Source organism: Hippocampus guttulatus, chromosome 14, assembly GCF_054856545.1.
Source record: "Hippocampus guttulatus isolate MCC_2025c chromosome 14, RoL_Hgut_1.0, whole genome shotgun sequence".
NCBI classification, from domain to species: domain Eukaryota; kingdom Metazoa; phylum Chordata; class Actinopteri; order Syngnathiformes; family Syngnathidae; genus Hippocampus; species Hippocampus guttulatus.
Genome location: NC_141274.1, coordinates 2677261 through 2689930, shown reverse-complemented (window position 1 = coordinate 2689930; position 12670 = coordinate 2677261). Strand labels below are relative to the sequence as shown.

The 12670-nt window shown below is 41.9% G+C and overlaps 1 protein-coding gene across 7 annotated transcripts; it reads right to left on the bottom strand.

Annotated features, from left to right (window-relative positions):
- Positions 1-246: 246 nt before the first annotated feature.
- ss18 (SS18 subunit of BAF chromatin remodeling complex) lies at positions 247-12424 on the bottom strand. Of its 7 annotated transcripts, XM_086129144.1 has the most exons (11): positions 12271-12424; positions 11796-11872; positions 11618-11702; positions 9929-10085; positions 8596-8826; positions 8355-8525; positions 7992-8069; positions 6864-6986; positions 4608-4738; positions 4199-4262; positions 247-2318 (listed from the first exon to the last, which is right to left on the bottom strand). In XM_086129144.1, exons 1-10 carry the CDS (start codon positions 12337-12339, stop codon positions 4245-4247), a joined length of 1140 nt encoding a protein of 379 aa, XP_085985270.1. In that variant the 5' UTR covers positions 12340-12424; the 3' UTR covers positions 247-2318; positions 4199-4244. The 7 variants fall into 7 exon arrangements, 6 of the variants coding, with proteins under 6 accessions (XP_085985270.1, XP_085985269.1, XP_085985268.1 ...); XR_015102839.1 differs by having other exon boundaries at positions 4199-4738; XM_086129143.1 differs by having other exon boundaries at positions 247-4262.
- Positions 12425-12670: the final 246 nt, after the last annotated feature.

Genomic DNA, 12670 nt, shown 5'->3' with positions numbered 1-12670 from the left:
TTAGCAGAAAAAGGGAATTTTACCACAATCGTGTCTATGCTGCAATATGTCAAAACAGTTGAGAAGTTCTTACCTTATATAAAATGACATGACAAGAGATGTTAGACAGCAGATGTAATGAAAACAAATTAAAAAAAAAAGCTTCAAAACGGCCTCAGCAGTCGCAGTGACCATCTTGTTTGGACGAGAGAAACGGCAGGCGGTGGCTGTCGAGGTCAAACTTAAGAACGAGAGTGCAAAAGCAGATTAAAGATTCCTCCAATTTATTGTCAGAATGTACAGTATTACATTACCATGGCACAAATGGGAGCGCCGTGTGGATGGGAATGCAAAATATTTAAAAACAGCACTATATATATATCGATTTACACAAATCGATATATATATTTAATATATATAAAACCAATATGAGAGGCCAGTGTTGCCCTCTCGCTGCTGTACATGGGACACATCACCAAACAAGCCAGTGACGGGAAACTGCATGAGCAGCCCCGAAATGTGACATGAGCATTATGTTTCACTTCTTATATTACATTATGTGACAGCCGTTTAATATTCACATACGACACTACTTTTTAAAAACACAACAGCCTAGACACGTACTCCAATGAAGGAAAACATTCCAGCATTGTTAGCCATAACACATTGTCAGAAATATTGTTTTAGGACCTCCGATTTCATCAAATTGCAGTCAATCGGCAAAAGGAGTATGAGGGCCACACTGAAAACAAACAAAAGGAACGAAAATAAGAGGAGGATTAAGCGTTCATTTCGGAAGAACGAAATACAGTACTTAAGACAACTTTGACCGGGATGAAGTTGTAACGTTACGAGAAATAAGTCATTTGAGGACAACTAAATTTATAATATTACAAGAATTGTTTCACTTTAAAGTATATAATCATATACCTCAAAGTGATCATATACTGATTAAATTGCATTTTATTGGAGAGGTCCTGTAGATCTTGGAAGGACATCGCACAATTACATTACTGACAAATTGGCTCCAACGCATATAAAATAACAAAAAAATAAAATAAATTACATCATAAGCCCTTAAAACAAATCAGAATCTCTGAGTTGACCCGAATTGAATCATTTCATATTCAAATCGAACCATCCTCTAATCATCTTGCATCACATATATGGAAAAGCTTCTCATTTTTGCGGCAAAGCAGATCGCAACTACAATGTGGCTTCCGACAAATATTCGTTTGACACCATGCATTACAAAGGAAAAAAACAACTCACAAATATTTTTTTTAAAAATCATATTTACGGTAATTTTATGAGAAATCAATTTTACGAGCCTAAAGATGAAATTTGACAACTTTGTAACTCCTCTCGTAACAATAGGACCATGCTAACATTACAAGTGTATTCTTGAAATGTCTCATTTTACACTTTTTCTTTTCAGTGTGGCCTTTCGCTTCTTTTGTTGCTGCGCTTCCTTGGTGTTCAAAAACGGTGTCTGCTACATACCCCGACAAACTGTTGACCACATCTTGTGGCCCGCCCAAAAGAAAAACAACAACAACAAAAAAAAAATTTTTTTTTTCACCACTAGAGTTGGCACAGCTTATTTAGTACAGCAAAGATGCTTTTCCGTATAAAAACATGTTCTTGTGGCAAGTTTGCTCTCCTCCTAATTACAATTTAAAGAGAGCAATTGCAAATCGTTTGAATGGTTCAGGTCATAACAACAATGTGCTGGATAACACCCCCCCTCCCCCCCCAAAAAAACTGCTTGACACTTACACATCTTAGTACTAGCTTCCAATGTCTTATACAAAGTCATCTGCCTCTAAAAAAAAAAAAAAAAAGAATAAAATAATTTTTTTACATCATCGCATACATAGACGTGTACCTGTACGGGCAGGTGTAACAAGGAAGTTTGGCTGCTATCTAAACTTTACGCCGTGCCCCTCTACATTTTTACACACAGCCTCCGCCTACTGCTGACATTATTGCTTCTTCTTATTAACAGGGAGCCGAAGCATGAACCACAGTAGAATTACTTTTGAATCGTCCGTGAAAAATAAAATCATAAAAAAAATAATGAAATTTTGGCGTACAGTCGACGCAATGCTCAAGGATAAGGCAGCTCCATCTTTAAGGCACTGCCGCTTTGAGACGTACTGGACCACAAAAACTAACTAAAAAAAGGGAGAGGAGGATAAGTTGAGAAGACATGTTTATGAGCCAAAAACAGGGAGAGGAATGGATTTTTTTTTCGTTAGTTTGTTTGTGCTGTTGTGACTCATATCATCTGTAGGGGGGGGGGGCGTTTCTCATTGCTGGTAATTTCCATACTGGCCCTGTGAGGGAGGAAGAAAGGTCACAGGGCTCAAGTTACTGATTTAGATATAAATAAAACATCAAGACAAGACAAAATGACATCTGAGCTATCAACAAACATCTGTGGCTTCTGTGATAGACTGCACACCATGACATATGGCTGCGTTTGCCTGTATCCACCAGCAGATGGGAGCAGATCCTCACAAGTGGCGAGCTCTAAACACTACTGGAGACACTGGAGGTTTGCAGTGGGACTCTTGATTGGCTTGAGCAGTGTTTCTCAAAGTGTGCCCCACAGTCCACCGGTGGTCCCCAAGAAACCACGAGGGGGTCCGTGAATAAATGAAAACATGTGAAGCAGATCGGACTGTTGTGCCGCTGTGTCAGTGCAAAAGGGACAAGTAACTGCAAACCATTGCTTAGGAGTCTTAGGAACACACTGGAAAAGTCGTATTTTGTTGTTATGGTTTTATAGAAAAAGTCTTCATCCTATGACATTGGCAAATTTTTTCGGTTTAATTTTTTTCTATTAAAAGGAGAATTTTATTCACAGTAGAATTTTAAGATTTTTTTAAATAAGTAGATAGAAAAAAACTTGTTTGAAAATAAAGTTACAAGTTGTTTTTTTGAAAAATGTTTTCTGAAATAAAAATAAGTTTCACGTATTCAGATATTTCAGTACAAATATCCTTCACAATATTTAAGAGAGGGTTTTTTTTCTCTCAATAAAATGGCATAATGGATTTTCCCCCCAAAACTGTTATTTAAATTAAAAAAAGACGAGGTGGGGTTCAACAAAAGAATGCTTTTTTTTTTAATTGTTGATGTTACAAGAGCTATTCTCAGCAAGAAAAAAAAAGTCAGAACTTAAATTTCGTATTCCGGCAGAGAGCACGCATCCATCTGAGACTTGAATCCGAGAGCTCTCTTGAATGTCGGCAGTTTACACAATGGCTTCAAAAATATGATGCCCATGTATTTCATTTTTTTCCCTGAAACTTACAGTATTATAAAGTATAACAAAAAACTTCATTTCACCCATATTTTGGTTGGCATTGTAAAATCATGACGATTCTCAGAATATTCTCCCGCTTTCCCACAAAATAGAATTTTATCTTGTAATAAGTCACAAAAAAAATCTAATGAATTATGCCTTTTATCCTAGTAAATTTACAGCTTTATTTTTGCAGTATGGTATTTTGTTTCTTTGCTTTGCAGTGTGGCCCTAACACCCGTTGATGTATGAGCGCTCCATTCAGTCCATTATGGTTAGTTGTACTTGAGATTGCGGAAAACATCCGGCTTTCATGCATGGTTTTCGGGACGTTTAGATCCAAATTGTTCTTCTGTTCAGCCTTTCAACTTGAACTAGTCCACAGTAAACTGCTGGATTAGTAAACAGGGCTACTGATTTTGTATATCAGGAGTGTAAATTGTTTGATCTGTTTTTGTTTTTTTTAATGTGAACAAATTTGAGAAACACTGTACTCGAGGATGGTTCTGTTCAGTGATACAGATTCAGGGCAAGGAAGTGGTAGCTAATGTATTTCTAAACAGGGGTCGAAGTGTGTTTAATTTAATGGTGTGACTTCAATCCAAAGAACGACACACATTTTTTTTGTTGCAAATATTAAGTAAAAGACACAAACAGAATGTATGTGTTTTGAGTCTTGGCAAAGCATGTTGTGTTTCCTGACTTCAATTGCTTATAAATTCGACCCCTGGCTAACCAACAGTGTTAAAAAGGAACACAAATGGCAATCTTTTCACCTTACAAAAGAAAGAGGAGAAGAAAATAAAGGAAAGAAAAGAGACAGAAGGAAAACATAAAATGCAAAATTGAGGCTAGGTGTTCAAAACATCTAGATTGGACGTTGAGGTCTTCACAGCAACCATTTACCTTTGCTTCTTATAGAGCTAGTCAGGGGGTTCAAATCCCCGGGCCTTTATTTCCTCATGTGCCCCTGAATATTCAAAGATAAATATGTCAAAGTGTAGCTCTGGTCCCCAACATTCGAGACCACAGGATATTACAGGGCAAGAAGAACCACGGCAGTTATAGCAGCAAACCTATGGAAGAAGCCTTCATATTTTTTTTTCCCTGAAGGGGGCATGCCACATTAGCCAGAATACACAACCGAGGTTAAAAAAGGAATGGCAATAGCGACATACACAAGTAAGCGCAAATACGATGAGAGCATGCACAAAATACACACCATTGAGTCAAAAATGAGTGACAAACTACGGCCATGTGTGCAGTTGGCACTTTATAGAATCTCACTGTTCACAGTGCCGGGGCGTATACTCACCTGGTCGTAGCCGTAAGGGCGCTGCTGCTGGCCTTGCGGGGGTCCGGGCTGAGGGGGGCGATAGCCACCGTACTGTTGTCCCTGCCCCTGGGGGTAGTTGGGGTACTGTCCCGGGGCATTCTGAGAAGGGACTAAAATGAAAATTTTGTTAAAAGAATGAAGGAATGATGAATCTGGGCTGAGTGGCAAACTACGGTTTCTGACCAGATAGTTTTAAGATTTTGTTGTGCCCAGCGCAGATTCAAGAACACCTTGTGCTGGATTTAGCAAAGCATCCTCAGAAAAGAAACGAGCCTTTTCGATGTTATCTTATTGCGTGTGCATACAAGGAGCTGATGTGACTCGCCAAAAAGCTCCAGTTTTTTCCTCTTGTGGTCAAACGAGACTTTCCAAAAAGTTTAGTGGTGGTGTGAAGCTTCGAGAACACGACAAGAGGAAATACGGTCATGAACTACTTCACTGTGAATTTTCAGTCAGGCAAAAAAAGAAAAAAATAATTACTAGAGTTGGTCGCACTCTCGGGAATATCTTTCCAACCATTAACTGGATGCCATGAAAAGATGATGGATGACAACCAAAGGACGATGCAAAATCAAACTCATTTGTTCAGACCACGTTTTGCCTTGAGCGATTTAGGTTGGGGCCACACAGTAGTTCCCTTATGGAGGGAGACATTCAAGGAAATGATGTTGGTCTTCATTAGAGAAGCAGGCTTTATTGTAAAAACAAAAAAAAACAATTTAAACCATGAGGAGGTGGGAATAGAGTCAAACAGAAAAAAAACTTTGTATTTGGTGAAACTTGCCAGGATGTGTGGAACTAAGCAAAGCCTTACTGGGTCTCAAGTCAAACGAGGCCCACGCAGCATCATTAGGTGCTTGTCATGCCTTACGCTGCTCAGCATAACCTAGTGAGGGCGAGGGAGAAGCGTGTGTGTGTGTGTGTGTGTGTGCGCGCGCGCGTAAGCATGTGTAGCAGATGGTTCTTCCCTCACAAGCTTTGCCTTGCTGCAAGCTCATTACTAACTTCAGCTTTGGCCTACACTCAGGTTGAGGGATGGAAAGTTCTGGAGGAAAATGGGATGAGGGAGAGAGAGAAAGTCTCCCTCCCATACTCGCATGAAGAGCAACATAATTGTGGTTACACTTCATTCCAAGTGAGCTCGTTTTAAAGTTACTCTTTCACTTGATCTTCCAGACTTTTTTTTTTTGTATTAAGAAACAGCCTTATGGGCGCTTGTTTTTTTTTAGGGGATAGTGCTAAACTAGCCTGTGGTGGCTTCCCGCAGGCGCCTTTCATTGACAGTGTGGACAGGGAGGACTAATCTTTAAAAATACCAGTAAAAATTGCTAGATTGTTTTGGGGGGGAGGGGCAGGGGAGACAAAAGCATCACTGGTGGTGTTGGAGGATAAGCAATACTGTCACTAAATATAGCTACAGAGCTGTCGTTACTTGACTGTGACAATTGGAAGTTAAATGTGCTGTTAATCTTTTTTGAATTAAGTATGTCAAAGCCACGAACCATATTAATTCGTGAAAACAAATGTAACACACGGGCGGCCCGGTGGTCCAGTGCTTAGTGCGTCGACCTCACAGTGCAGAAGTAGGTTCAATTCCAGCTCTGGCCTTCCTGTGTGGAGTTTGCATGTTCTCCGCGGGCCTGCGTGGGTTTTCTCCGGGTACTCCGGTTTCCTCCCACAATCCGAAAACATGCACGGCAGGCTGATTGAACACTCCAAATTGTCCCTAGGTGTGAGTGTGAGCGTGGATGGTTGTTCGTCTCTGTGTGCCCTGCGATTGTCTGGCAACCGGTTCAGGGTGTCCCCCGCCGACTGCTCGAAGACGGCTGGGATGGGCTCCAGCACCCCCCGCGACCCTCGTGAGGATAAGCGGATCAGAAAATGGATGAAATCTAACACGAAACGTCTCCTCCAAAGCTATTATGTACTGCGCCTATGTAACCATGTTTTCACAACTCCATGTCAACCCTTATGCTGAAATGGATTTTACAGACGCACTGATGACAAAATCAAGTTTTCGAAAATAGCTGCGGGGCCTGTTTATTCACTCAACTTCAGATGAGGGTAGATGTCAATGTGTATTCTGGGAGAAAAATATAATCATGTTACTGGTGTCATGACGATTTATTTCAAGTGAAACTAGAGTTTAAACTCAAAACAAAAGGGATTATAATCTGGAGTTGTTTAAAACCGACTATTGTTGTCACGGTCTCAAGGTAAAATATTCAAACTCACCATAGCCCTGCTGCTGCGGCGGGTAGGCCTGCTGACTAGGGTACTGCTGCTGAGGAGGGTAACCCTGCTGCTGTGGGGGGCCTTGCTGATAGGCTTCTTGCTGTTGACCATACTGGGCATTACCTTCAAGTGGTGTGAGTAAGGATACAACTGGGTCAATACACCCATCAAATGCAAGACATTGGTAACAGTGCAGAGCATTCCAGAGCCGTTTTAGGTATAGTCAGTGATCGGCAACACACACACACACAGACAAAAAAAACATCTCTACAATGGGGAATAATGCAATATCAGGAAACAGTTTTAAGGCGCCACATATACTATACCGTTTTTTTGTAGTTGTTCTTTGTTTTTGGAACCACAAACAACATGGTACGATTGTCAAGGAAGAAGCGAATTGCCGAGGCTATGGTAACTAATGTATATCGTAACACGAAGAATGTATACGGACAAGAGATAGGGCACTTGGCTGCAGCTATGGACTGCACACGTTCAGTTCGGCAACACAGGCTCGCCATGCTTCGCCTTATCAATCACAGATGAATATGAAAATATAAAGAACTATTGTACATATGTATGTGTTTATTGTACTGTTAAATTAATACACTTCTGGAGACAATTCACGAGAATGCACCGGTGTACCTAAGAAAGTGTCCAGCAATGGTAAGTCAACACTCTGTTCACGGTAAGAGGAAAAATATTGCTGTCCTTATTTTCAGAGGAAATGTTTTGTGTTACGTATGAAAAATCTGAGAGAAAGAGTGTTGTTAGTGGAAGGAAGGTGAGGGGGCGGGGGGTGCACACAAAGTAAATGTTAAATGAATAAAGAAAGTAAAGAGGTTAAAGCTGTTCAGTATCCATGTGTGGCTGTGCTTCGCAAGCACAAGCAAGTATGGCGGGAAAAAAAATCTGATGATTGAATAGACTGCTGATCCTTGGGGGATGGTGTACACAATTTGGAAAGCGATGATATCATGTCTTGGGCCACGGTCACTTTTTCCCCCCCAGAAATTAATAAAGAAACTGGGATGAGTGTGTTTATGAGGGGGGCCTTTTGAATCACACAGTCTCATTGCATCATTTGTGTGTTAACACAAGTGCTGGTCTGACTGGAGGGATTTCTCCTACCTTCCGAGGCTCCCTGTCCTGCGTGACTGTACTGGTCCCCATAGTAGTCTTCCTGCCCTGGGTACTGCTGAGGGGGTCCTACATACACATACACAACAGACACACAAGTACGGTAGATTCAAGGTGCTGTTGGACCGGATGTGTGAGGTTGAAGAGGGAAGGTGTTGGCATTTGGCTTTCGGACCACTACTCTGAAATTGTATTGCGTCCCGGATCCTGAAGGTGTTTGTGAGCGACTCGTGTGGCGGTGCATGGGGAGAAATGAGAGTAAGAAGTGCAGGAAAGTGGGTTAGGGAAAGGGAAGAGGAAAATCCACAAGTACAGCTTCCACACAGACGCACACACACGCAGGAACTGGGATACCTTGCTGAGGCGGTCTATACGGAGGCATCGGCCTCTGCCCCATGACGTGATTGCCCTGGTTAACCTGGCCCATCATACCCATTGGGTTCTGCTGGCCTTGGTAGTGCTGGCCGCCCCCACCCGGAGGCATGTTGTACTGCTGGGAGGGAGGCTGCTGGTGCATCATGGGGCCTGAAGCAGATCGGACAGAAACCTCAAGAGCACAGCAGCGGGAGATGAACATCAAAGTGCGTGCGTTTACCTTGATTGGGCTGCATGTTCATACTGGGTCGCGGCCCGTAGTTGCCCATGGGCTGGCCCTGCGTCATGTTCATCTGGCTTTGCGCTGGCATGCCCTGCGACGAAGGGACAGCGTGGTTGTAGCCGCCCATCGTGCCGTGGTTACTCGGTGGCATGTTCATAGAGCCGGCGGGCATGTTCGGGGGCTGGTTAGGGCCTGGACCGGGGCCCTGCATAGGCATGTGATTGGGCCCTGGGCATAAACGACATTTACAATGCAGATAACTCATGATGGCCTCTGAAGAGATTTATATAGAATACACTTTATTGCACACATCGGATTTTCATTCAAGGTGGTGGATTCAGACACGCTAACCACTTGCAAAGATTAATCGATGAGCAAATTAATTGATAAGTATTTCTGTGAATCAACCAATCGATTGGTTAGAGAGCTTGTTGAACTAAAAATTGTTCAAACGCTCAGAATTCCAGCTTCTTAGCAATAGTTTTCGATGTCTCTTGTCCTCCATGAAAGCTGATTGATTATCTTTGTGTCCAATCGAAATAAAAGAATTGGTATTACTTTGAAAACAATGATTTTTGCCTATTTTCTGACATCTTACGGCCCAAATTAGTAGGCGAATAAGAACTCATGTTTCTGTACACTCAATTTGGAATTATGTCCTGTTTTTGAAAAAAGAAAAGAAAAAAAAGGATGGAAATCATTTTTTAATTCAATTAATGGACCAAAAAAATCAATAGATTAAGCAATTATTAAAATGATCTCTGATTGCAGCCCTAAATTGCACAAAATTTAATTTACAGTACAATGATTACTGGGCATGTTCTGCAGCGAATAAAGATATAAATGATATATGAATAATAATTCAAAAACAATACGCACAATTAGTAATCCTAATAAGGCGGCAAAGCACATTCACATTCAAACTGAACTGGGGTTAACTCCATTTTTTTCGTGATTTAAAATAGTTTACACGTGGACAAATGCCAAAACAAAATAAAATGGATGCCAGGAGGTTAAAAAAAAGACATATACACCGTATTCATGTGAATAAGCCTGAAGGCTTCTTTTTTTTCTCAGCAAAAAGGCCCATAAAAAAATACATTACATAAAAGAAGAGAAATGTCAATACATCAGTAGGCACTTTGGAATGAGAGGATTTAGATCACGATAAGAGAAAGAGTTAAGGTCTAAGACAAACAGGTGACATCATCCTTCAGTGGCACAACCTCCCGCGCAGGTCTCCACTGTTGCTAAGCAACCCAAGTGAGAAGAACTGAAGGGGAACAGGGAGGGGGAAAAACAGCACAAGATGGAGGGAAAGGCCACTTACCAGGCATCTGTCCGTTCATCTGGTTCTGCATGTGCGGGGCAGGCGGGCCGCAGCCCACCATACCCTCGGAGGGCATGTTGTGACCGTGACTGGGCTGAGGCGGACCTCCGCTTTGGTTCATCCCACCAGGGCCCATGGTCATGTTCTGAGTGGGTGGCTGCAAATGCACGTAAAACAGGGGTGCCCATTACGTCGATCCTGATCTACCGGTAGATCTAAGATAGGTCCCAAGTAGATCAGAGGAGTGTCGAGGACAAAAATAACAAACAACCATTTGTGTGTCTTTGTACATGTTAGAAATATTTTTTTTGTGTTAATGTATGCTGCACCCTAATCATCCTATCAGTCTCATTTTCACCAAAAAATATTTTAAAAATTAAATAAAGCAGGTAAATCTAAATTTACGGTGGCACGTGATTACGTCACCGGAGGTTGTTAACGCTCAGCAGTCTGCAATTGCATCTTGTGATCAGGGCTGTTGCGCTCTATCTTTTATCGACATTATTCTCATTCAGAGTTTGCTTCGTGTACAACTCACCAAGGGCACGGGCAAAGAATAGGAATCTAGGAGGGCCCAGGGAAGCACTTTAAAACAGTACATGTGAGCTACGATAGTTAACAGGCTGCAAAAGTGCATCGCATGCCTCAGTTTCAGGCTGTTTCTCATCATGGCGTGTGTGTGTCTGTGTGTGTGTGTGTGTGTGTGTGCGTGCATGCCGGTAAGGGTAGATCCCGGGAGGTTAGTTGATCGAAAAGTAGATCTTCGGTCCAAAAAGTTTGGGCACCCCTGACGTAAAACATAAATGAATTGGGCAGGCGGGCGGAAGCAACGCTCTGACAAATCACGAGGAAAAAAAATGAACACATTGCATTTTTGAGCTTGTAGTTTACAGCAGAACACATTTCAATAGCACTTGTCTTCATTAACGTCACAAGCGAGCTGGACCTATCCCACCTGACTTGGGACAAGACAATCATTAGAAACCGGTTAGTTTTGGGAGAGTCACTGTCAAAGTACCATGAAAAAGTTGAGGCTACCACAAGATATGTTGCATTTTTTAACCATATGATAGTTAAAGGGGCTCTTTTGTTTATGCCAGTCCCTTTCTTACGGAGAAGACATAATCCAAATTTGTGTTGGAATGAGAGAGATTTGTTCTGTGATTTATTTTTCATTCGAGTCGCGGGTCAGCTGGACCCTATCCCACCTGACTTTTGGGCGAGAAGCGGAATACACTCTACACTGGTTGCTAGCCAATTGTAGGGCACATGTAGAAAAATGACCCTTCACACAGACATCAATCACATTTTGATCAAAGGTGTGAAAGTCTGGTCCTCGAGGGCCACTATCCTGCGTGTTTCGGCATTCAAGGAACAGATGTGGACATGCTCCAACACATAGCTAGCTCTGCAGGAGCCATATAATGATCCTGACCATTTGAATCGGTGTGTTGGAGAAGGGAAACATCTAAAACATGCAGGAGAGTGGCCCTCGAGGACCTGAGTTTGACACCTGTGATTTAGACACCACTTTGATTACACACACACACACACACACACACACACGCACACGCACACGCACACGCACACACACATAATAAAACCAAACAGCTATTCATTCACATAAAGAAAACAAGGGAGTGAGGTCATCATCACCTTAAAAACATCCCAAAACGGGTGGATACTTACTGCTGGGAGAAGAGACTGCATGTTCTGATTAGAGTCTGCTATTGTGGCCAGGTACACTAGATTTCTGTGCAGTATTTGTTGATACCTGTCAAAGTGCAGTGGGTTATAACAGTTAACAGTTCATTTATTTAATTTTTTTTAAAAAGCTCAATGATAACAATGGATCACGACAACTCACTGTGAACACTCTGTTGTTTTGCCTTTGCTCTGGAAGTCCATAATACTCTGAATCAAATGGTTATTTTCATCAAGTAGCTGCAAAAGCGAGCAGACATGCAAGAGTTATCGACTGTGCGGGTTTTTTTCCATACAATTCTAAATGACTGTCTTGACTGCGGTACTAAAAAGGGGCGTTTAATAAAACGTGCGTTTGGTGCTAACAAAAGAAGCGCCTCGCTAGCTTGCTAAAAATGAACGAACACAACACTGAAACTGAAACTGAAGCTCAGTCGAAAACAAAACTCCAAATGACCGTGGAGGTGTTTTAGAGTCCGCATATAGCGGGTTCACATTCACCCCACCGGGATTCGCATCATTGTACCCAATCCGTCCGTAGCCAGTCGGAGTCGGATGGACAACGATAGCACTAGAGGCTAGCATCGTCTCAAATAGCACAGCCTCCATTCTGCGACGCATTCAAAATGATAAATTACCTTCTGTATTCCGGCGGGGGTGATATCACCCTTGCCACGCTGTCTGTGAGGTGCGAACGCCACCGACATGGTGATACTTGAGCTGAATTAAATGACCGAGATCATAAAACGCTAAAAGTCGCGCGCACACTTAGCAAATCTGTACAACCAAACTCATTTGATGGAATAGAATAAGACGCAATGCTGTAATGCACTCGTCCGTTTTGGGGGGGGGGATGCAACTGATTTGAAAATCTGTTTTAAAAGTGTTTATGTCATAATATGTCTACGGTGACTCGTATCATGTTTAATTCCTCTTTATAAACCATATTAATGTAAATATAAGTAGTATATTGGTATAAGAAGGGATATATTTTCACAATCAAACTCATTTAACCCCTATGTTACGTGTATTGCAACA